The following is a 25,949-nucleotide window of genomic DNA, read 5'->3' on the forward strand; positions in this document are numbered from 1 at the left end:
TCGTAGATTTGAGCTCTGAAGCCGGCAGAATTGGGAAAGCAGCTCTGGGAAATAATACAAGCTGTAATTCAGGCTGGATCGGTACAAGACAAATAAAGTAATGTAGTTACAAAGTGACTCAACATCGTGTAGAAAGTGGGACATAGGCTTTAAGCATAGCTTATGGCTTTTATAGCTTTTGCCCGCCAGGGTTTCATTTTAATGTTTTTTTTCTTGCTATTTTGCCAAGACGCTGACCTCGCGGAGATTCAGAATGACTTTACTTCTTCACGCACCGAGCTCCCAGTAATGTTCATCGCTACTCCAAAGGACAGGAAAATGTCATTATGGACCAAGGAAGAGCCAACTGCTCAGGTGAGGGAATCGCTATCGTTCTCACTGCGTTGTGTCTGTAGATTATTAAAGTGCACCAAAAATAGAGCCTTGCCTATGCTTCTGGCTCATGTTGTTTTTTACTCTTGGAAGCTAAGCAGTATGTGCTCCAGTCTTGTGCCTTCATTTTCCGAAGTAGGAAGTAGCTGTCTTACATGTACCATTGTCAGCCAAATGGGGTTGCTTTCTTTGTCACCTGGTCACCTAGAGGCTCCTCTCGTCTATGTTCTTCCATTCGGAAGAGGCTTGTCCTCTCCTTTCCACTTTGAGAAGACATGCTGTGTGTCAGATATGTCAGACCAGAGCCTCGTTTCTACCCTATACAAGTTTTTGAAAAACAAGTAACGCTTGGAAATGTTGTTTGGTGGTGATATGAGCCAAGAAGCAGCTAGTTTCTTATCCTGCTTGAGTTTTATTATAAATCCATCTAACCAATATCCAGTCTTATACTCTAGTCAAATCCAGAGCTGCATTCACCGTTGTTCTGGCATCAATCAACTAATAATTTAGATGAAATCCTATAAAGAACTGTAATGGGGTAATTTGTTAAACACTACATTTTAAACACTACTTCACTCACAATGCAGCGCAGCTGAGTTTGTATTGTGTAGAACTGGACTATTAAAATGTCCGCCTTTGAACACCATTTTACAGTTTACATACAGAATTAATCTACTTAAAAAGTATTGAATTCCCATTCTTCAGTCACAATTCTGCACGCTTCAGAGCTGAGATCTCAAGGCATCACCTGCTTGTTCAGTATCTGCACAGACCTTGCTGCACAGGTGATTTGCATTCCTGAAAGTCTATGCAATTTTTCTAACCAGTCATTGTATTGTAATCTGATTCATAAAGAACTAACTGTCCCCCAGCATTATATAGATATTCCTGACAAGCTTGATGACTGTTTCCAGTAGAATTTTTAATGCAGCTCTGGATTATAATACAAGTTGTAACTCAGGATCAGTACAAGATCATCACTAAAGTGAGGATCAAATGAGGGCAGCAGGGAAATCGAGAGAGCTAACTGGAAACCAGGAGAACTGTGGTAGAAAATATATAATGTAAAATAAGTTAAGCAAAGCAATCGCAAAGTTATTTAATGGGTTGATTTTATTTGTAAATTAAATGTAAAAAATAATGGTAGTGTTTAGTCACCTCGGTGTACCCTCCCGTGGAGGTTACTATTCACAGATGTATAGATTTTTCAGTCTAAGAATGTCATTCAGGTAATAAATCTGACACTGAAGTTTCCATGGAGGGGACCTTCCATCTTCCAGGGTTAGGGTGAAAGGCGCTGGTAGTCTGTGATTTGAGGGTGAAATTTCTAGACGTTCCTGATGTAAGAGGACACCTAGCCATGCCAGATCTCGGTCCCTGCATTCTATGCCAATGTGGCACGATTGTAAAGCAATGAGAGATCAATTTTAAAGGCTTTGGGAAAAAAAATTAAGTCAGGGGCACGGATTTGTCTCGGCAAGTTGACGCTTTCCTCTTAAAGGTGTGAACTCAACTGTCTTGGTGGAATTAAAAATTTCAACAATTTAGCGTGCAAGAGTCATTGTGAGGATAGCAAGTCTGTGCAGGGGAGATCGCTGCGAGGCATGCCAGCCCTACCTGCGTAACTCCTCATATCCGGGCTGGTCAGTGTGCGGCATAATCTAATTTATGCAAGTAGTTTGTCTGATCTATTCATATGTGTGGGAGTACTGCAATATGGCAGTGGCTGTCATCAGTCACTAGTTTGGATGCATCACATTGTGGGAGATGTAGCTTTATTATGTCAGTGCTTACACCTAGCACCGTACAATAGTCTATGTTTCCCACGATTTCAACTATGTATAGAGTAAGCTATGTACAGACCATGAACAAGCAGGGGGCAGTGGTGAAATGGGAAGGTTAGTACTTCTCTGGCTTTTCATAATGTTGGTTGCCTTGCAAATAAATGATTTGTGAGGGAGTTCGCTGCTGGAAGCCCCATTTGATCAGCTGGGAGGAAGATGCATCTCTTTTTCCATATAATGCTGTAAATGAATGGAGAGTGACAATCAAATTGACATTTCAATAAGGTGACATTACAGTTCTCGTGATGGCGGCCATAGTGTGGGTTTAATTACCACAATATCTCAATAAATATGGCCAATAATACATGAGCCATTGATGACACAGTAACACAAACCCAACCAATGTCCACTTTATGACTTCTGTCTCAGTCCTGTTCCGTGGTTCACAGTCCTAATGGTTTGATTGGCTGCCCTTCGTTTTCTTGTGATGCGCTTCTTTTAAAAGGATCCTAAAAATGTTCTGCTTTCCATTCTGGGGTTATTCTAGTTATTTCATGGATAGTCACTTTCCTTCATTAGAACCAGTTGATTCTTGCAACCAGTGGGGTCTCAGCGGCTGTTCCCCGCACTGATCGCACTGTTACGACATGTCAGAATATATAGTTTGCAGTGTGATCTACTTCTTGTACATTGGTTGGAGGAGTCTATAACTCGTGTGCATCTTTCTCCAGATCTTGCAGCGTCTCATCATCCTCGCCTCGGAGTCTCTGATCACCCTGGAGAAGCAGCTGATGCAGTCATCCGAGAGCAGTGACATTAAGGTGAGTGAGAGAGCGGAGAGTATTCAGGAATATAAGTCCCTGGGGAGTTCTCTTGTAAAAATTGTATTCGGCCATCTTTTAAAGGGGTTTTCCAGTTTTAGGTAAATAAATCTTAATTATTGGGCAATGAAAAGTTCTGCAACTTTTGTGTCTCTCTTCCTCTACATTATCAAGATTGCTTGCTGTCAGTGAATGGGAACATTCTAGTTTACATCTAGGGGCCGAAAAGACAACCAGCCCTAATATTTCCTCACAGCTGAGGGTTTGCTACAGTTGTATCCAGTCTAGACAATCCTCTGTGAGCTAAGCAGCCTGGACTCTGGACTAATACCTTTTTACGTACACTAGTACATTGTAACAAACTATCAGGACAGGAGAGAGATTTGTGCTGATGTGTAGAAGTTTTACCCATTCACTGTCCACATTCCCTGACAGCAAGCAGATATCTTGATAAAAGTGAAGAATTGAAATCTAAAGTAAATGAGAAAGTTGCAGAACTTTTCATTATACAGTGGTTAAACTTTATTTACCTAAAACTGGTAGCGACTTGGGTGACAACCAAGATGGCCACCATCACCTTTACCATTTAGGAATGCTGGGTGAGAACCCCTGTGGTAACTGGGTGATCCTATTAGTTTTTGTTCAGCTTTCCTCAGAAAACAAATCTAATGGCTGAATAGATTTTGTAACAACTTGACGTAAGAGTTTGGGTCATTTTATGCATTTTTTAATTATAAATTTACTGATAGGCCATCAATATAAAATGCCCGGAGAACCCCTATAATACTAGGTCTGTGACCACTCGGCACCTAGTGGTTCAGAATTCCTGCTAATTTAGCATTGACTTTCAATAGTCCCACAACGATGTCAATAGCAGTAAGTCACCCAAGGATTTGGTATTTTCAGGGAATTGAGAAAAAAATTGGACTGTGTTGGGGGCACTGAATTGCCAGCAGGGGGCATGTGTACACAGGAGCTGTTGACCTCTAGTGACTCACGAAATTAATGTTAAATACATTTAAGATTATATAATAAGATGATATGGAAAGTTTTACCATAGATGAGTAATCTTCAACCTATTGTTCCTCCAGTTAGCTTTCTGGAATGTGTTTTTTCACAGAAGCAGACACTACTGTAGATGGATAAAAATATTTCCAGTTCACAGAAATTAATGGCCTATCCTCAGGATAAGCCATCAATATCTGTTTGGTGGGGGTCCGACTCGGCCAATGCGAGCGCTGCTTTCCTTACATTCCTGTCACTGCTCACTGTTAATCGCCAACGCGCCTGTAGCGGCGATTCACAGTATTACATTCACTTGAATAGGAGAAGGCTTTAATACTGTGAACCGCCGCCATAACTTTGAATGCAGTTCTCTGTACGAGCAGTGACAAGAATGAAGGGGTAGCAGCACTGGCATGAGCGTCGCGGCCCCTTCAAAACAGCTAATCGGCGGGGGTGCCGAGAGTCGGAATCTAACCGATCAGATATTGATGGCCAATCCTGAAGATAGTCCATCAATTTCTTCTCACTGGAAAACCCCTTTAGGCCGGATTCACACGAGCGTGTTCGGTCCGTGATATACGGTCCGTACGTCGGCCGCGTTTCCCGGACCAAACGCACTGCAGGGAGCCGGGCTCCTAGCATCATAGTTATGTACGACGCTAGAAGTCCCTGCCTCTCCGTGGAACTACTGTCCCGTATTGAAAACATGATTACAGTACGGGACAGTTTCCCGCAGCGAGGCAGGGACTCCTAGCGTGGTACATAACTATGATGCTAGGAGCCCGGCTCCCTGCAGTGTGTTCGCTTCCGGGAAATGCGGCCGACGTACAGACCGTATATCACGGACCGAATACGCTTGTGTGTGAGGCTCCTTAGTGCTGCCTGCATTTTAAACTTCTTGTTGCACCAGCAGGGGGCGCAGCAACCTTACACTTTCAATAAAATATTAAGAAGAAACAGATGTGCTGATGAAATACTTCACATCACAGAAATCTATAAATCTGAGATCTAGTTACTTTCATGTATTATTCAGAAGTACTGTGTACACAATAGATAGATTTATGATATTATATTACAGGTGAAAAATGTTATTTGAAATTTTGCAACTGTTTTTTTTTTGCTAAAAAATAGCCTACATAAGCAATATGCAAATAAGCTCATGTCATCAATATTTCACAGTTTGGGGTGACCTGAGGTTAGTATGTTCTCTGCATGTTCACGTATGTTCTGTTCAGGTACTGTGGTACAATGCTTATGTTAAAGGGGACAAATCAAGAGCCTGATGTGTATGAGTGATCTATGCTAAATACAGCACTGTGAAATAGCTCCCCTATATAAAAATAATTAAAATATTTCAACTTGACAAAAGGAAAAACGTATTGGAAAGTTGGGGCAGTGACCGAATAAGAGAGTTTTCCAGAGAGTAGGTGCAGCAGTGGAGAAGATTTGCAGAACATTGTGATGCAAATGTATCTTCCTGCCATAGGAAAGAAGATTGATGGGGGATGCAACGAGACAAGATTACACATTTTTTTATTTTTTAAAAAATTTGTGTAGGTAAGTAATATATTGACTGCCAGGATTATACGATTAGTCAGTGATGAGTGAAAAGTAGTCTTATCAGTGGCTCAGGGTTTGAAGTAAAGCCAGACCTATTAAGAATGAAGGAGGAATTTGAAGACCTTGTGAAAACCATATATAGACTCCTAAGAGGGTGATCAATGGAAGGACAGGGTGACTTGGCACCGAGGGTCAAGATGGTAAACCTCACCCATCACTTTAATAAGCTTTTATACATACGGGATAATCTCATGGTGTTGCTTGTACTTAAGCTTCTGTTTTTGCCTAATGGCATTAACTCCAATTAGCCATGAAAATATGAAGAACAAGTCTTGTCCTTATCACCAGGTGAAGACTTCACGTTGAGGACACGTGTCTTCTTCATGAATGGGAAAACAATCCCATCAAGATGACGTAAAAGACAACTTCAGTAAGAACAATATATACCTTGTTAAATGTGCTCCTTTCTGGCACATTGTAAAGGCTTTGTGTTCCCTGGTTTACAGCCACTAATAGAATACAGGAGGGGGAGGGGGTTACTTAGTTAACCACTTCAGGTCCCAAACTATTACAGAAGTTCAGGGACTGTGCATGCACAGCTGCCCTGCCTACTGCCATTACAATGTATTATGCCAGCAGGGGGCAGGCGTCTAAATCTCGCCTATGAGCTGGGTGTGGAATGTGTCGGGGAAGTTTGGCTGTTGGACATAGTTATATAGAGGCTTTTAAGGTACTGCGTGTATAAACTCACTTGTTAAAACCCCGGATATACGGGAGGAGGGGCGTGACCCGACTGTGCATGGAGTAGGACGCACGCTTCCGATCTCCTACCACCACTTCGTACTTTTATCCGGTTTGCACTGACTTGCTGACGTTAATAGTTACCCTCCTGCATCTAGCGGACTTCTGCCTACACTGATTCTAGGCTTACCTTTTGCTGATCGCTATGCAGCGGAAGGGAGGTAAAACCCCCATGAAAGCCGGGCGTACTGCCGACTTCCAAGATGGCGCTGAGCGGGAACGGAGGTCAGGGACCCCTGCACAGAGAAGGGTGGATGTCGCAGACCGCCTGAGGAAATATGCCAGAAAAGGCAGCATGGCGGAGGAGGGGTCGTCAGTTTGGCCCCAGAGTAACCGACATTGTGGCTCAGATTCAACGGAATGGTCCTTTGAGGAGGAATTAGCTGATACAGCTTTAATAGCGCCGCTGCCCCCACAATGGACAACATCTGAGACACGTGTGAGCCCTGGGGTGGCTGCTGGTGAGCCCACGCTGAGAGATGTGCTTAGAGCTATTTCTAAATGTAATACTGCCATCAGCTCCCTGGCACTGCAGGTTGGAGGAATGAGACGAGCTGTCTCTCCTCAGACAGGACGTTCACAAGATTTCTTAGAGGACCACTGAGGTGGAAGCTAGAACCTCGACCCTTGAAGACGACATGCTTATAGTTAAGAAAATATCTCGGAGGGCCGTGCAAGACTCCGTAGCTCTGTGGACAAAGGTGGATGAATAACATCCGCATTATTGGGGTTCTCGAGAAGGCCAAGGGATCTAACCCCACAGATTTTATTGAAGCTGGTTCCTACAACAATTTGGGAAGGATGTATTGTCGCCATTATTTGCAATTGAGAGAGCACACCTTGTTCCTACCTGACCGCTGCCGCCTAGTCGTCCACTGCGCCCAATTCTGGCCAAATTGCTTCATTTTAAGGATCGGGACACTTTGCTACGTAGAACTCGGGACATGCCGGAGCTCAGCATTAATGGATGTAAAATCTCTCTTTCCGGATTACTTGGCTGAGGTCCAGAAAAGAAGAGCCCGCTTTCTGGATATTAAAAAGCGACAGAGAGAGTTGAAAGTGGTCTACTCAATGTTGTTTCCCTCCAAACTTCGATTTAACACCAATTTTTGGGGAATGTACATTTCTGTTGTTATGATTGCAGCAGAACTGTTTAGTTGTGGGGGGGATGGGAAAGGGTGCTCGACCTTACTGTATAAACCTGACTGAGATATGGAGAGAAATGAGGTTGCATGCTAGTGCATAGAGATATACCATTCTTGCGCAGTGCATTGATGGGGCGGGACGCTATATCTTCCTATTCTGTAAAATTCATCAGCAGATCCTTGTACTTGTATCATTGTATATCCCCCTCCTTTTTCTTCTGTCCAATTAAAATAGATAGTGGAATTTGTGGCCCTGCATCCTGGAATGCCCTGTCTTCTGGTTGGGGACTTTAAAAATGTTCCCGATTGAACCTGGGATAGATGTCGCATTGCCGACCAACCTGTAGTGTCGGAGCGAACACCTTTCGTTGCAGAAGTTGGCCTCATAGATGTGTGAAGGGACAAAGATCCTCAGGATAGGCAGTTTTCCTGTTGCTCCTCAATGTACGCCTCGTTATCTTGTATAGATCTAGCCCTTTGCAGTCCTGCGCTACACCCTAGGGTAAGTGAGGTGAAATATATGCCTAGGTCCTTGTCTGACCACTCTCCCTTAAGGGTAGTTATGGAACTTCGGGGAGGATGTAGCAGCTCTTGGACGTGGAAACTTAACCCGTTCTGGCTGTCCATTATGCATGATAAGGAACAAGTCCCACAACTGTTAAGGGATTACTTTGAATTTAATGCGGGATCGGCATTGGTGCATTCGGTCTGGGAGTCTATGAAGGCATATTTGAGAGGGGTGATGATAAAATCCATTAACCTTACTAAGTCTAAGGCTTTAGACAACACACTGCACGCGGCCGTGACAGCTGCGGAAGTAGCTTTTATTGCTAACCCGGCACAAGAAACTAGCGACTGCTTGAGAAAATCCCAGTCTTGCCTCAGAACTAACCTTTTAGAGGTGGCGGATAGAAAGAGACCGTTTGCTAAACAGATTTTATGCGGAAGGGGAAAAGGTCGGTCACATGTTATCTATGATCTCTAGGACCCAGCAAGGTTAATCACACATCAGTGCTTGATCTCTGATGCATCGGTATTTTGGGTATATTGCAGTCCTTTTATGCTTCCTTGTATTCCTCCAAGGTGACTTCTACTACTGCAGACATCATGAGTTTCTTGGGTAATGCTCAATTGCCTAAATTGAATCGTGATGCTAGGGCTCAGTTGGATGCCCCTCTCAGCCTGGGGGAATTACAGGATGTTGTGCGAGATATGGCTAACGAGAAAGCCACGGGAGTTGATTGCTTGCCCATGGAAGTTTAGAAAAGATTTGTGGAGGTACTGCTCCCTAGACTCCTAGAGGTGCTTCAGGAGTCCCTATCGTTGAGATTTTTACCGGCGTTCATGCAGGAAGCCACTATTGTAGTGTTACCCAAGGAGGGTAAAGAATTATTGCTCCCTGAATCATATCGCCCTATCTCCTTATTGTCTACAGATGTAAAAATCCTTGCGAAAGCTCTAACCAATAGATTAAATAAGGTCATTACCTCTATTATTCACCCTGACCAAACCGGTTTTATGTCCGGAAAAGCAACGGCTGTAAATATTCGACGCCTGTTTCTTAGCTTACAGATCCCGCCAGATAATGATGGAAATAGGACCATCCTCTCGCTTGATGCTGCCAACGTATTCGACAGTGTTGAATGGCCATATCTATGGCACACACTTGCTAGTATGGGGATATGCCCAGTTTTCATCTCTTGGGTTAAAGTCTTATACTCTAGTCCCAAGGCCAGAATTAGAGCGAATCTGAGTTTATCGGAGAGATTTCATCTTTACAGGGGTACACGGCAGGGGTGTCCACTTTCACCCCTTCTGTTTGCCATTGCTATAGAACCCCTAGCTGCTGTTAGGCTTTCCTAAACAGTTAAGGGGTTTACATATGGTAGCTATGAAAATAAAATTGCCTTGTACGCAGATGATGCGCTGTTCTTTTTGGGTGATACTGGTCCTTCCCTAGCGGCAGCTATGAAAATAAAGTTGCCTTGTACGCAGATGATGCGGTGTTGTTTTTGGGTGATACCGGTCCTTCCCTAGCAGTGGCTATGACTCTGGTTGATGAGTTCGGACGTCTTTCTGGACTTAATTGGCATAAGTCAGCATTGCTCCCGATTTGATCCCTTAACTGAGCCTATGGTAAGTGTGGGGACCTCGGTCCAATGTGTTGAGCAGATGCGTTATTTGGGTATAGAGGTCACCGGTTAGCTGTCTGATTTTGAAGACCTAAACCTGACTCTTTTACTACAGAAGTTTAAGCGTAAGATTGGTGCGTGGTGCAAGCTTTCTCTTTCTGTCATAGGTCGTGGGAACCTGATAAAAATGATACTGATGCCACAACTTCTATACTTTGTTACACAATGGACCAGTGTGGATCCCGCTCACTATTCCACAGGATAAGTGCCTTTTTGCAAGATCTTATTTGGCGTAAGGACCACCCTAGATTGCGGTTGGAAATTTTTCAGAGGCCCAAAGATTCAGGAGACCTTGCCCTCCCAAACCCCATGACATATTTTTGGGCTGCTGAGTGCCAACACCTCAAGGGGTGGGGTACGCACGTAGGAGAGGGGGCTTCTGATTTAATATTGCAATATCATCTGAAATGTGAGATTCTGTTAGTGGCTGAGGGTGGTCGTTTCTCTGGCAGTCGCTCTGTGTTTCCCACGTTGGACCTTGTCCACAAAACATGGGGGAAAAGTCAAACAATTGAGAGGGGTAACTGGATGCACGGAATATACACCCCTATGGGGCAATAGATCGTTCCCTGAGTTTATCACATTAGATAGCTTGGAGTATTGGAAGGCTTCAGGGCTTACGAGGGTTTGCCAACTGGTCAGTGGGTCTGACCTTAAATACTTTCAGCAGCTTCAGGACAAACTGCATATCTCACATAGCGGGTTCTGCAGGTATCTACAACTAAGGAATGCGTTCCAGACACAATTTTCACAGTCACTGGTGCATATACAAGAGGATGTTATAGTCCAAACCCTTGGTCCTTCTGGAAATACAAGAGGAGTTATATCATGGGTATATCATCTCCTCTTGTCCAAAATTTTAGAGACACCCCCTTGTGGCTATGCATAAATGGGAAAGGGATATACCGGAGATTGACGAGGAACAGAGGTCCACTATAATGGCGGCTGTTTCGCTGAGCGAGGGTGGCAGGCTCTCATAGCTCTACATATTACATTGTGTATATAAAACGTATTGGGGTCCGTCTTGATGCTACTTGCCCGAGATGTTGCTTGGAGCCTGCCGATTTCATTCATATGCTGTGGGACTGCCCGCAACTAGATATGTTCTGGTCCAATCTCCTTGCAATTGTGGGCATGGTTTTCTCTGTGTCTCTGCCTAGAGACCCAAAGGTTTGTTTATTGGGCTTTGTAGATTGCTTGCCTTTAGACTCCAATGGTAAATTGGCAGTGGGGCGATTATTATATGTGGCGCGGAAACTAATTGCGCAACATTGGATACAGCCTTCCCCTCCGACTGATCAAGAGTTTATAGCTAAAGTGAACCTGTTGCTCGTTAATGAAAATACTGTTTTTCTTAAATTGGGAGTTTATGCTAGATTTGACAAACTGTGGGCTTCATGGCTAGATACTGACAGACTGCTTGTGCCACAATGCCAAGGGATGGGAGGGTCTGGACGCCTACGTCTCCTACTCCATAGGGGTTTGGATACTGGGCGACTGCTGTAGAAGTGAGGGGTGGGCACTAACCAATATATATGCTTGCATGTACCTCTGTGTTTATATGCGCTAGGTCACCCTCTATTTCTGCGATATCTGTTCTATAAATGTTAACGGAATTGTATATGTACATTCCCTGCGTGGCGAGAACTTTATGTGCCATTTTCATGTTTCGTCCTTTTTCTCCCCTGATGCCTGGTCGAGCGGAAAGGGTGGGGGGAGGGTGTTCCTTTTTGTGTATGTTAATGTACTTGTTGAAACTTTACAATAAAAAGTATTTGATTAAAAAAAAACAAAAAAAAAACCTGGATATACCGTTGACATCACAGTATAGTTTCTACACTGACACTTATTTCCCCCTACTTCACAAAATGTGTGTGTGTCTCCGTTTTATTCTGTTTTTTAACTTTCTATACACTGGAATCAGTTAGTAAGAGCACAGTAGTTTTGTTACTATTAAGTTCTGCTCTTGATCGGAAAGGTCTAAACAGGCTCAATTGGAAATGATGCATCACGGGGCATGTAAAAAGGACTTATTTTTCTCATTTTAGTCCAGTGTACAGTTTTCAAGCCCGATCATCCTTGTTGTCTCACTTCGGGGGAGTTATCAGCTTAAGTCTATAATGAGTTGAGTTCTCCTTTTAAATGGACACTTACTTTTCAACAAACTTTGCATAAATCAATAGTATAAGTGAATATAATAAACTTTGTAATATATATTATTAGGAAAAAACATTCCTATTTCTGTACTTATCAGCCCCCCATCACTGTTACTCTAAATTACTCTAAATTTACTGCTAAATCCGTCTCCTGAAGACAAAACTGACTATTAGCTCACTGAGGGGATCGGGTTACTGCTGCATGTAGAAGTCTATGGAGGGGCGGGAGCAGAAGCATAGTGAGAGAGCGTTGACACACAGAGATTCTGCTGCAGCTTTTTAGTTCGAGTTATATCTCACCTTAGTGGATTCTAAGCTACACTGTTTATTACTACTGTGTAACCTGTTCCGTTGCTGCTGCAGCTTCTATTTACACTCCACATTGATATTGCAACACCAAGAAGGACAAGCCATAATGTTATGCAAATTGTGTAGCTAAGACCTGCAAATGATCACCTTTTCAAGCACCTAGCTCCAAACGGTGGCGTGTGTGTGTGTGTGTGTGTGTGTGTGTGTGTATATAAAAGCCAGATTGAAAGCAAAGTTTATTTAGCCACATAAAACCTAAAAAATTGGATCAAGCGATGGGGATGATTGTGTGATGCCTCCTGTTCGTCAACTTCTTGAACTGTGAGACCTTGGTTTATCACTCCGGCAGATCGATACGCGCCTAGGCCGAGATGTCAGCACTGTTCAACGTTGCATGTCCCAGAGGTTGGGAGAACACTAATGAATGGGAATGACTGCATGAGGTGCGCGGAGGCGAACCCCTGCAAGGGCGGATCGTCCGATTGGAAGAATGGCGTGTAGTGATCCATTCTGTACTGAAAGTGAAATTGGACGTTCCGTCCCAAGCCTAGGGAGGCAACCAGTGTCAACACAAACCATCGGAAGGCATTTGCACGTCATTGGGCTACGAGCCAGACGTCCAGCTACAGGTGTTCCATTAACCACACGCCACCGCTCTCAAAAGCTATCATGGTGGGCAACAAGATGGCAATGGAGGCTGAAATGGAGGTCTATAGTCTTCAGCGATGAGACTCACTTTTGTCTCGGACGCAGTGATAGCCGGAGATTGGTCTGGAGATCATGTGGGCAATGCCATGAAAAGGCCTTCACAAGAGAACACAGGATGTGAAGGGGAAAAAAATGCAGTATTCGGGACACTGCGCCTGACAGGTAGATATTCAAAACGGAGTATGTACCTGAGGAAGGGACCTGTCCGGTCCTGAAACGCGTAGTATCTATTACAAATAAAGCCTACCATAACATACTCCGTTTTGAATATCTACCTGTCAGGCGCCGTGTCCCGAATACTGCATTTTTTCCCCCTTCACATCCTGTGTTCGTTTTCCCCGGGAACAGAACTTTTTCTCGTGGGATAGCAGCGGGTGGCAGCCAACTTCCACAACGATCTTCATGTCATTCTACTTTCCATGCTCAGCAATAGTGTTGTGCCTATCCTAGCACAACACTGCCAGGTGAGTACATCAGCTCGCCTTTTGCTCACATTGTCCCCTGTTCCTTACAATATTACCTTAGAGGAGCGCCGTGTCGTCCTCCTCATTGTTTTCTTTATCCAGATTTCACAAGAGAACGTCACACCGGTCCTATTCCCGGGATTATGGTGTGGACTGGCATAATGTACAGTAGCCGGATCCCTCTAGTCTTCATTTCAGGTACACTAACAGCTCGGCGTTACATTGATTTGGTCGTGGAACCAGTGGTTCGGCCATTTCTCCAAAGTGTCCCAGAAGCCGTTTTTTAACAGGACAACGCCAGGCCGCATGTTGCTTGTACTACTGTGAGCAGCCTGCGTGGCCTAAACGTGCTACCATGGCCTGCAGTGTCCCAGGGCTTGTCTCCCATCGACATCTGTGACGTCATTGGTCGGCAATTACTAAGGGAGCTGCCAGGAGCCAATCTTGATTATTTGCGTGCCCAAGTGCATTCAGCGTGGCATAACATTCCTCAGACAACCATTAATAACCTCATTGATAGCATGCCAAGGCGAGTAATTCTGCGCATGGTGCTCATACTTAATACTGAATAAATCAAGATGTTTGGATTTTTTTTAAATCATTTTTCATATCATTAACATGTCTATCGATCCTGTGATTTCCACAATTCCAAGACTTTTCCTTCTTGATGTTGAGGAGTGTATATATGATAGAGATAGGAGAGCAGGATTCTCCTCTTCTATGTGTGCAACTAGCCAACTAGCTCAGCGTCAATTCAGAATTAGAGAGCGAGCCTGCAGAGGGGAAAGCTGCTAAATAATGCAGAATACAAGTCATATAATGACCAGAAATAGTGTTGTTCCTCATGTACACACATGTGACCGCTTATTCTGAAAAGTCACTTGATAGATTAGGTACGCTTTAACCCGTTGCGTACCCTCTCCGCAATAGTACGGCGCACGCCGCTCATTGCAGCGGACCTTCGCCGTACTATTGCGGAGAAGGAATAAACTGTCAATATGTGAAATCACATAGTGATATAACAGCGGCGGCAGCTGTCATTGACAGCTAACCGTCTCTGCTACCGGCGTGGGGACCAATTAGCAGGCCCCCATGCCGGCGATTGCTGTGATTGGTCAGTCTCTGACAACGGACCAATCACAGCCATCTGTGATGTCGTCTACAGGAGAAAGCTCCTGTCACTTTCTCTGATCTCCTCATTTCTGTGAGATCCGTGAGGAGATCAGAGAAAGCCATGTAAAACAAAAAAAACCCCACTATTTTTATTAACCCTTCCCGAAAATGGGCGTATAGTAACGCCCTGAGGATGAAGCGGGCACAGGAGCTGTGCGCGCTCCATCTTCATCGGGTGTCGGCTGTAATATACAGCCGACATCCCACTGCAACAACAGCGATCACTGTCCTCTCCGATCGCTGTAGTTTAACCCCTTAAATGCCACTGTCAATAGCAACAGCGGCATTTAAGTGATTGATACAGAGGGAGGGGGCTCCCTCTGCACCCCACATCCCCCACCTGGTTGCCAGGTACGGGAGCCTATTAGATCCTGCCCAAGGCAGGATGTAATAGGCTCAACTGTCAGTTGTAAAATGACAGTGTATTGTACAGGGGATCAGAAGATCAGATCTTCCAGTCTCCTAGTAAGTGTAAAATAAAAAGTGAAAAAAAAAAAGTTTTAGATAAATAAATAAAAGTATTACGTAATAAAAACAATAATCGCCCTCTTTCCCTGATCAAGCCCTTTTTAATTAGAAAAAAAACGAAATAAAAACTAGACATAATAGGTATCACCGCGTTCGTATCGGCCTGACCTAAAGAAAATATAATATTATTTATTCCGCACGGTGAACACCGTAAAAAAATACAATAAAAAACAATGGCAGAATTTCCTTTTTTGGTCACGTTGTTTCCAAAAAAATGGAATAAAAAGTGATCAAGAAGTCGAGCATAGCCAAACATGGTACCAATAAAAACTACAATGTGTCACGCAAAAAACAAGCCCTCACAAAGCTCAGTCGACAAAAAAATAAAAAAGTTATGACTCTCAGGACATGGTGACACTAAAACATTTTATTTAGAAAAAAGGTTTTTATTTTGTAAGGCGGGATTCACACGAACGGGTCGTTCCCGAGCCCGAGTGCCGGCCGGTAAAATCGGCCATTCTGCCCGGCCGGTTTGCATTAAGTTTTGCATCCGTGCCGGGCCGGGCAGATCCGGACAGTGACATCAGCGGCAACTCCTGAAGGGGAATCCCCATGTGTTCGGGGATTCCGCTTCAGGAGTTTCCCCTGATGTCACTGCCCAGATATGGACAGAGACATCAAGCGCTCTGTCCAGGAGCGGAATCCCCGAAAACACGGGGATTCCGCTCCTTCAAGGAGCTAAAGTGCGGCTAGCACATAGCAGAGCGGGGAGATACCTCCCCGCTCTGCTATAGTGGCGTCGCTACGGTAGTAGCAGCCGCAGCAGCAGCAGCTGCAGCTGCTAGCGGCGCCATCGAAGGTGTCGCCGGGCCAGGGTGCTTTTCAAGCAGGGGAAGGGAGCCAGCGCAGCGCTCCCTTCCTCCTGCTGTACACCCCGGCCCTGCCACACCGTGTACAGCGATGCCATTCGGCAGAATGGCATCAACTCCTCCTCCTCACATGCACTCTGCGCTGTGAGGAGGAGGAGATAGAGCGCAAGCGCCGGGAAACCCGGACATCACTCGGAACACATTCCGGTGATGGCCGTGTAATACCCGGCCCCATAGACTTCTATGGGAGCCGGGCGGCCGGGTACCCGGGCAAAGATAGAGCATGTCCTATTTTTTGACGGCCGGATTTCCCGGCCGTCAAAAAATCGGTCGTGTGAATAGCCCCATTAGGAGTCTATTATTCCTAATGCAGCCGGGTGCCGGCCGATTTATGAACGGCCGGCACCCGGCCGGGAAACCCTGCCGTGTGAATGAGGCCTAAAAGTAGTAAAACATATAAAAACGATATAAATTTCGTATCGAACCGCAGAATAAAGTAAACATGTTGTTTATCCTGCACAGAGAACTCCGGTAAAAAAATTATAAAAAAAAACAGTGAAAGAATTTCTGTTTTTTGGTCTCCTCACCTCACAAAAAATGGAATAAAAACTGATCAAATTATCGCATGTACCCCAAAATAATACTAATAAAAGCTACAGCTCGTCCCATGAAAATCAAGCACTCACATAGCTCGTCAACGGAAAAATAAAAAGTTATGACTCTTGGAACGCAATAATGCAAAACGACGGCCCAGACTAATTTATATGTGCAGGAGTTCTTCACCTAAAACCCCACGTCATCATTTGCAGCCCCCACTGGTAGACCCTGTAAATGCAGCGGAAACTATGACATTTTGAGGTCTGTGCTACATATGGGGCTAGTGAAGAAGTCAAAGATTAGGCAATGCTGGAGTGCGGATGTTTTGTACAACACCACAGACACCCTTTAGAAGTGCGACTCCTGCACCCAATAATCCGGCCTGCGCATAAAGGATTGGTTCAAAGCGTGCTTCACTATCCATGGATAATTAATTTTATTATTCATTCTCCCCATTATTACATCATCCTATTATGACCTGTTGCACTCCGCCCAGCTTACATATACCCTGATGTACTCCACATAGCTTACATATACCCTGATGTACTCCGCCCAGCTTACATATACCCTGATGTACTCCGCCCAGCTTACATATACCCTGATGTACTCCGCCCAGCTTACATATACCCTGATGTACTCCGCCCAGTTTACATATACCCTGATGTACTCCGCCCAGCTTACATATACCCTGATGCACTCCGCCCAGCTTACATATACCCTGATGTACTCCGCCCAGCTTACATATACCCTGATGCACTCCGCCCAGGTTACATATACCCTGATGTACTCCGCCCAGCTTACATATACCCTGATGCACTCCGCCCAGCTTACATGTGCCCCCACATTATAAACTGAAACACCAGTAAAACACTAAACAAAACTACTACCAAGCAAAATCTGCGCTCCAAAAGCCAAATGGCGCTCCTTCTGGGCCTGGCAGTGTGCCCAAACAGCAGTTTATGACCACATATGGGGTATTACCGTACTCTGGAGAACCACTTAACAATTTATGGGGCGTATGTCTCCAGTGGTACAAGCTGGGCCCAACACATTGGGCACTGAAATATCATATCTGCGGAAAATGGCAATTTTCAATCTGCAACATCCACTGTGCACTAATTTCTGCAAAACCTTTGGGGGTCAAAATGCTCACTACACTTCTAGATTAATTCCTGGAGGGGTGTAGTTTCCTAAATGGGGTCACTTCTCGGGAGTTTTCACTGTACTGGTACCTCCGCGCAATGCAACATGGCGACAAAAACAAATTTTGTAAAATCTCCACTTCAAAAGCGAAATTGCGCTTTTTCCGTTTAGACCCTTGCCGTATGTCCAAATAGCCGTTTACAACCACATATGGGTTATTTCCCTACTCAGGAGAAATTGTGTAACACATTTTGGGGTGTCTTTTCTCCTGTATTCCTTGTGGAAATGAAAAATTATGAGCTAAATCTACAGGTTATTGGAAAAAAAATAAATTAATTTTCATGGACCAATTCTAATAAAATCTATAAAACACCTGAGGGCTCAAAATGCTCACTACAGCTCTAATTTAATTCTTTCAGGGGTATAATCTCCAAATTGGGATCACACCTGGGGAATTTCTACTGTACTGCTACTTCAGGGACTCTGCAAATGCGACATGGCCCCCAGAAACCAATTCAGAAAAATCTGAGCTGCAAAATCCAAATGGTGCTCCGTCCCTTCTGAGCCCTGCCGTGGGTCCAAACAGCAGTTTATGGTAATACCCCATATGTGGTAATAAACTGCTGTTTGGACCCACGGCAAGGCTCAGAAGGGAAGGAGCGCCATTTGGATTTTGGAGCTCTGATTTTACTGGAATGGTTTTTGGTGCCGTGTCACGTTTGCAACGCCCTGGAGGGACCTAAACAGTGGAATCCCCCCAAAAGTGACCCCATTTTGGAAACTATACCCCTCAAGAAATTTTTCTAGTGGTATAGTTAGCATTTTGACCCCACAGGTTTTTTGCTGAATTTATTGGAATTAGTCTGTGAAGATGAAAAGAGACTTTTTTTCGGAAAAAAAACAGAATTTTCTAATTTTTATGAGGAAAAAAGGAGAAAAAGCACCTCAACATTTGTAAAGCAATTTATCCTGATTATGGTAATACCCCATATGTGGTAATAATCAGGAGAAATTTCTTTGCAACCTGCTCACTGACAGCCGAACCGATTGGTTCGGCTACAGAGAATATGAACACCGTCATTAAGCGCTTCCTGACCGCCCACAGTAAACTTACGTCGGCGCTTTCTGGGCTCTGTGCAGCGCCGACATGAATTCACAGTTGGTGTTAAAAGGGCGATCCGGGTGTCTCAGAGTAGTGCTGACACCCGGATCGCGCTGTTAACCCCTGCCTCTGGTCCCGGAGACATGATCGGGACCTGATTGGTTCAGGACCCGATCATGTGATCGCAGGGAAAGTTTGTTGTAGCAACAAACTGGAAAGTTTGTTGCTACAACAAACTTTCCAGAGGACCGATTGCGGGTGCTGCCGACGGTTGCATGGCAAAACCGGAGGCCATACAACGGCCTCTGGGTCTGCCATTCACGGAAGCCTATGAGGACCAACTGGTCCTCATAGGCTTCCTGTCAGTGTGACTGTCAACGTCACACTGACAGTTTATAACACGTTACACTACCTGAGTAGTGTAATGTATTATAGCAACCATCAGTGCTGCAGGTCTTCAAGTAAAAAAAAAAAAGTAATAAAAATGTTTTATAAAAGTGTAAAAACAAGTTATAAGTTACAAAACAAAAAATGCTTTTTTTTTCCTATAATAAGTCTTTTATTATAGGAAAAAAAATAAAACGTTAAAAAAGTACACATATTTGGTATCACCGCGTTCGTAACGACCCCAACTATAAAACTATAATATTATTTTTCCCGCAGGGTAAACACGGCAAAAAATAATTAAAAAACAATACTAGCATCACTATTTTTTTGGTCATCACCCCTCCCAAAATATAGAATAAAAAGTGATCAAAAATCTGCATGTACCCCAAAATAATACCAATAAAAACTACAACCCGTCCCGCAAAAAACAAGCCCTTACACAGCTTTTTTGAATAAAAATAAATAAATTATGGCTCTCAGAATATGGGGACACAAAAAATTATTTTATAGAAAAGGGATTTTATTGCGCAAACGCACAAAACATAAAAAAAACTATATACATGGTATCGCCGTAATCGTACCGACCTGCAGAATAAAGTAAAATGTCATTTATAGCGCACAGTGATTCCTGTAAAAAAAAAAAAAGGACAAGAAAAATTGTCAAAATGTATGTTTTTTTTGTCACTTTGCTTGCCAAAAAATAGAATAAAAAGTGATCAAAAATCACATGTACCCTAAAATGGTACCAATGAAAACTACAGATTGTAACGTAACAAATAAGCCCTTGCACGGCTCCGGTAAAGAAAAAAAGAAAAAAAAGTTCTGGCGCTCAGAATATAGTGACAGAAATTGTGCAGAGTGTCCAAAAGCGGATAAGATTGGGCACCATTTATCAGTGCGACACCGGCCACACATCTATGAATTATTTATTTACCCCATTATTATACCCTCCTATGATGCCCTGATGTACTCTGCCCAGCTTACATATGCCCCCACATTATAAACTGAAATACCAGCAAAACCCCAAACTGAACTATTACCAAGCAAAATCTGCGTTCCAAAAGCCAAATGGCTCTCCTTCCCTTCTGAGCTCTGCCGTGAGTCCAAACAGCAGTTTATTACCACATATGGGGTATTGCCGTAATCGTGAGAAAAGGCTTTAGAAGTTTTGGGGTGCTTTTTATTCTTTATTCCTTGTAAAAATTTAATTTTTTTATATTTTTTCAGAAAAAAAGTAGATTTTCATTTTCACAGACCTATTCCAATAAATATAGCCAAAGACCTGTCGGGTCAAGATGCGAACTATACCCCTAGATAAATTCCTTGAGGTGTGTAGTTTCCAAAACCACTTTGGGGAGATTCCACCTGACATGGTGCCTAAAATATAATCTAAAAAAAGGAGACCCCCAAAATCCTCTAGGTGCTCCTTTGCTTCTGAGGCCGGTGCTTCAGTCCATTATCATACTAGAGGGATATTTCTAAAAACTTCAGAATCTGGGCAATAAATATTGAGTTGCATTTCTCTGGTACAACTTTCTGTGTTACAGAGAAAATGGATTACGAATGAATTTCGGCAAAAAAAATGACATTTGTAAATTTCACCTCTACTTTGCTTTAATTCCTGTGAAACGCCTAAAGGGTTAAGAAACTTTCTGAATGCTGTTTTGAATACTTTGAGGGGAGCAGTTTTTAAAATGGGGTGATTTATGGGGGTCTATCTAGTACATAAGGCCCTCAAAGCCACTTCAGAACTGAACTGGTCCTTGACAAAATAGCCTTTTGAAATTTTCTTGAAAATGTGAGAAATTGCTGCTAAAGTTCTAAGGCTTGTAACGTCCTAGAAAAATAGAAGGACGTGAAAAAAATGATGCAAATATAAAGTAGACATATGGGGGATGTTAATTAGCAACAATTTTGTGTGGTATTACTATCTGTTTTACAAGTAGATTACATTTAAAATTAGAAAAATTATAATTTTTGCAAATTTTCTTTTACATTTTGGTGTTTTTCACAAATAAGCTATGAATTTATTGACCAAATTTTTCCACTAACATAAAGTACAATATGTCACGAGAAAACAATCTTCTAATCGCTTGGATAGGCAAAAGCATTCCAGAGTTATTACCACATAAAATGACACGTCAGATTTGAAAAAAATGGTTCTGGTCATTGAGGCATCGATGACCCTTGGTCCTGAAAGGGTTAATATTAATCCCCCACCTTGCTCCATGTAATGAAAAATTCAGTTTTTATTTGGTGCAGCATGTAAGATCTGGTGCAGTTAGGCCTTATTCACACGAACGTTTTTCACGTGATTTTCACGCGCGTCGCACGGATCTATGTAACTCAATGGGGCCGTTCAGACAGTCGGTGATTTTCACGCAGCGTGTGTCCGCTGCGTAAAACTCACGACATGTCCTATACTTGGGCATTTTTCGCGCATCACGCACCCATTGAAGTCAATGGGTGCGTGAAAACCGCGCCCACCATACGGACGCACTTCCGTGTGGCGCGCATGATTTGCGCTACAGTTGTTAAAGAAATGAAGAAAAAAACAAAAACCGCCACATTCTTTGCAGTTTCCAACCATCAAAACCGCGTGTCATAAGGATGGCATATGCGTGAAAATCACGCAGCCACGCAGTATTAACTGATGACACACGGAACTGCAAAACGCACTCGTTCGTGTGAATAAGGCCTTAGTCATGGTTGGTCTTTATTACCGTGTACTATAAGAGGACTATGTTACCTGGTCTCAAACTATACTCCTTGCCAAAAATGCTCATCTTATTAAAATAAGTTTTCCGGAAATATGTTTATATATTATCCACATTGCAGGTCCGCCAAGATGCCATATTATTGGAAATTCTGAACTATTGGATGTGACATTTACATACACTGATATATACTGAATACTCACTTTATTGGAGACACCCATCTAGTAGCGCATTTGACCTCCTTTGGCCTTCAGAACCGCAGTAATTCATTGGGTCATATATTACACTAGGTGTTGAAATCATTCTGCAGGAATATTGTCCCATGTGGACAGGATAGCTTCTCGCAGCTGCCGCCAAATTGTCCTTCTGCAATAAACCGCTGCCATGTAGGAATTAATTGGTCGGCTACAATGCTTAGGTAAGCCCTACTGTTCAAACATCCATTCACATGTATGTATCAGAGGTTCCAGGGCATGCCAAAAAAACATTCTCCACAGCATTACTCCGATTCCACCAGCTTGAACTGTTCAGGAAGTGTTCAACGATTCCTGCTGCCTGCGCCAAATTCTGACCCTCCAATCAGCATGATGCCACAGAAATATGGATTCCTCTTACCGGGCGAAGTTTTTCTACTGTTCAGTGATCCAAATTTTGCACTCTTTTGTCCATTGGAGTCTTTCCTTTCTGTTTTCCTGAGCCCCACTGCACACGACCGTGCCCGTAATCACTGTCCGTGATTACAGGCACTGACGGCCGCAAATAGCCACCTGCATTTCCATATAAAGTATGGGAGCACGGTCCGTAAAAAGCAAAAAATAGGACATGTCCTAACTTTTGCGGAGCCTTTCTACGGCACGAACACCTTCCCGCAAATATACTGGAAGGGGTCTGTCGGCCATAGAAATAAATGGGTCCATAATTACGGACGAAATCTACGGTTGCATGCTGAATTAGAAGGAAACCTGGATCACCAGGTGATGATGGGTGAATGGACAGTTAACACTTTTGGTTACATAAAGAGGCTGAAGACCCTGTACAGACCTAATACTGCTCACAGCTCAGGTTTTGTAGCCATTGTATCCAGTGTACACAATATCTGTGAGCTAAACAGCCTGGACTCCCTGCACTGATACGTTGTAGCAAACTATCAGGAGAGGGATTGTCTAGACTGGATACAACTGTAACAAACCCTCAGCTGTGAGTAGGTTCTATGTTCTCATTCACTGACCGCTAGCAGAAATCTTGACAAAGGTGAGGAAATAAAATCCAAAATATATTGTGACGTTGCAGAATTTTTTATTACACAATGATTACGTGTTATTTACTTTAAACCTAAGTTTACAGATTCTAGAGTAGAGGTGCACAATCTGCTGCCTGCGACCATTTCTAATGAAAAAGCGCGACAATACAGAAACATGTGGCTGCGCCTTTTTTTTAATGCAGAGAACAGGTGTGCTGTCACTTGACTGCTACCTCGCTCTCCCTTCACTGCTCACATGTATGTGTGTGACAGTAAAAAAGGGCATCGCTTTTGTGTGAAGTGGCTAGCACTCTTGGAGCACTGCAGCAGTCCTTGTCATTGGGAGCACTGCTTCTGTCATTGTTGGGGGCACAGCAACTTTTTGGTGGGGGCACTGAGGCGGTCTCAGTTGCTGGAGGGTCACTGAAGCTGTCTCTGTTGCTGGGGGGGCACTGCGGATTTCTCTGTTGCTGCGTGGCACTGCAGCTCACTTGCTGGGGGCCACTGCGACTGTCTCTGTTTCTGGGTCCTATCTTTGTTGCTGGAGGCATTGCGACTGTCTCTGTTTCTGGGTCCTATCTTTGTTGCTAGAGGCACTGCAGCTTTCTCTGTTGCTGGAGGCACTGCGGCTCATTCTGTTGCTCGGGGGCACTGCAGCTGTTTCTGGGGCCTGTCTTTGTTGCAGGGCGGCACTGTGACTGTTGCTTGGGAGTACCTTTACTGTCCCTGTTATTAGGGTCCGTGTTAAGCCGGATTCACACGAGCGTGTTCGGTAAGTGATATACGGTCCATATGTCGGCCGCATTTCCCGGACCGAACACACTGCATCACTGCATACGCTGCGTGAAATTCACTGACAGTCTAAATGGCCCCATTCAGTAACATAGGTCCGTGTGACGCGCGTGAAAATCACGCGCGTAGCATGGACATATTATATGTTCGTGTGAATAAGCCCTAATGCTAACTTATAAGGGAATTTCCAGGTGAAGTAAACGTTATGCACTAGAGCATGTTTTATAATTGTAAAAAAAATTATTGTAATAATACATTATAACGTTTGTCAGCCTGTAGCTTCCAGCTTTTGGGGAACTACAAGTCTAAGCATGCATTGATTGTTGCTCTGTAACAAGTGGTTTTTAGGATTTGACACAATGTATCGGGCAGATGTGACGGTGACATTTCATAACCGATAAGATCTGCAGTGATACTATGTTACATGGAGAAAGTTTCTGTTTGCTCTGAGTTCTCTTTACTAGATCGTGGTGTCCTTTTAACCCCTTACTTCTGACTTCATTCGATTCTACAAAGTTATAATGTAAAAATCTGCATCCTGTGTCATTGAATAGAGTCCTACCATATAAGTTAGATATTTACAGTGTGTCATTTGTGGGGCTCCAGAGAAGTCCTGAAATCTTCAAGGGTTGACTGTCAGCAGGTGGTGGTTACATCTGTAAACCATCAAACACCCAGATTTACCAATCCCAAGCCTGGCCAGTGAGATGCACCTGTAAAACTCACTTGGCTACTCCTTGTATCTGCATAGAATCATAAAATGGCACTATAAAGCTTTCTCCCAATTAGGGAATCAGTGGCCTTAATATGAGGCTGGATGATTGAATCATGGCCCCAATCAGAAAGTGCCACGTCAAGCTGTGGTTCCCATGGTAACGTGGCGGTAGGCGTCGTTGAATATGGTCAGGGAGGATAGAGCTGGACGAGCTCCTGAGAGAGTGCGGCGTCTGTTGACATGGCGCTTTTTGATTGGGGGGCATGATTCAATCGTCCAGCCTCTGGATGGGCAAGGCTTAGTTCTCAAATAGCTGGCGTTTCTTTCGCACGCGCTGCGGTCAGATACCAGTGCCATGCTGTTAGAGGAAAGTTCTAGCAGACACAGGGCGGTTTGAAAATTGTGCACGAAAAATGATGTGCTAATCTGCCCTGTTTTACTATACACCTCTGAAGAAACGTCCTATATAAACAAAGGATGCAGAAACGCGTTAGGTGTTTAATATTTTCTTAGTGTGATAGCATACTATGTCTTGCGCTGTTATTTAGGAGTATGAATGCAACTACTTTATGTGCTGGTGCTCATTTCAGTGTGAATGCACACTGTCTTATGTGTTGCTTTGTCACTATTGCATGTGAATGCACACTCTGCTAGGTATCAGATCTCAATTCAGTGTGAATGCAGCCTATTGCTATAGGTGCTGCGCTGTTATATATGGGTGTGAATACACACTACTTTATGTGCTGGTGCTCAATTCCGTGTGAATGCACACTACGTCTTAGGTGTTGCGTTGTCACTATTCCGTGTGAATGCACACTACGTCTTAGGTGTTGCGTTGTCACTATTCCGTGTGAATGCACACTATGTCTTAGGTGTTGCGTTGTCACTATTCCGTGTGAATGCACACTACGTCTTAGGTGTTGCGTTGTCACTATTCCGTGTGAATGCACACTACGTCTTAGGTGTTGCGTTGTCACTATTCCGTGTGAATGCACACTATGTCTTAGGTGTTGCGTTGTCACTATTCCGTGTGAATGCACACTATGTCTTAGGTGTTGCGTTGTCACTATTCCGTGTGAATGCACACTATGTCTTAGGTGTTGCGTTGTCACTATTCCGTGTGAATGCACACTACGTCTTAGGTGTTGCGTTGTCACTATTCCGTGTGAATGCACACTACGTCTTAGGTGTTGCGTTGTCACTATTCCGTGTGAATGCACACTATGTCTTAGGTGTTGCGTTGTCACTATTCAGGGTGAATGCACACTACGTCTTAGGTGTTGCGTTGTCACTATTCCGTGTGAATGCACACTACGTCTTAGGTGTTGCGTTGTCACTATTCCGTGTGAATGCACACTACGTCTTAGGTGTTGCGTTGTCACTATTCCGTGTGAATGCACACTATGTCTTAGGTGTTGCGTTGTCACTA

General features: G+C 43.8%; 1 protein-coding gene across 2 annotated transcripts in view; it reads left to right on the top strand.

Moving 5' to 3' along the window:
- The window catches only part of NOL6 (nucleolar protein 6), a 62,949-nt gene that overhangs the window by 31,427 nt on the left and 5,573 nt on the right, over positions 1–25,949 (top strand). For both annotated transcript variants that reach the window (XM_075840376.1, XM_075840384.1), the window contains exons 22-23: positions 230–354; positions 2,888–2,977. In XM_075840376.1, the coding sequence (XP_075696491.1) occupies positions 230–354; positions 2,888–2,977 (215 nt within the window). The remainder of the gene's footprint in view (positions 1–229; positions 355–2,887; positions 2,978–25,949) is intronic.

Source organism: Rhinoderma darwinii, chromosome 1 (assembly GCF_050947455.1).
Source record: "Rhinoderma darwinii isolate aRhiDar2 chromosome 1, aRhiDar2.hap1, whole genome shotgun sequence".
Classification (NCBI taxonomy): Eukaryota; Metazoa; Chordata; class Amphibia; order Anura; family Rhinodermatidae; genus Rhinoderma; species Rhinoderma darwinii.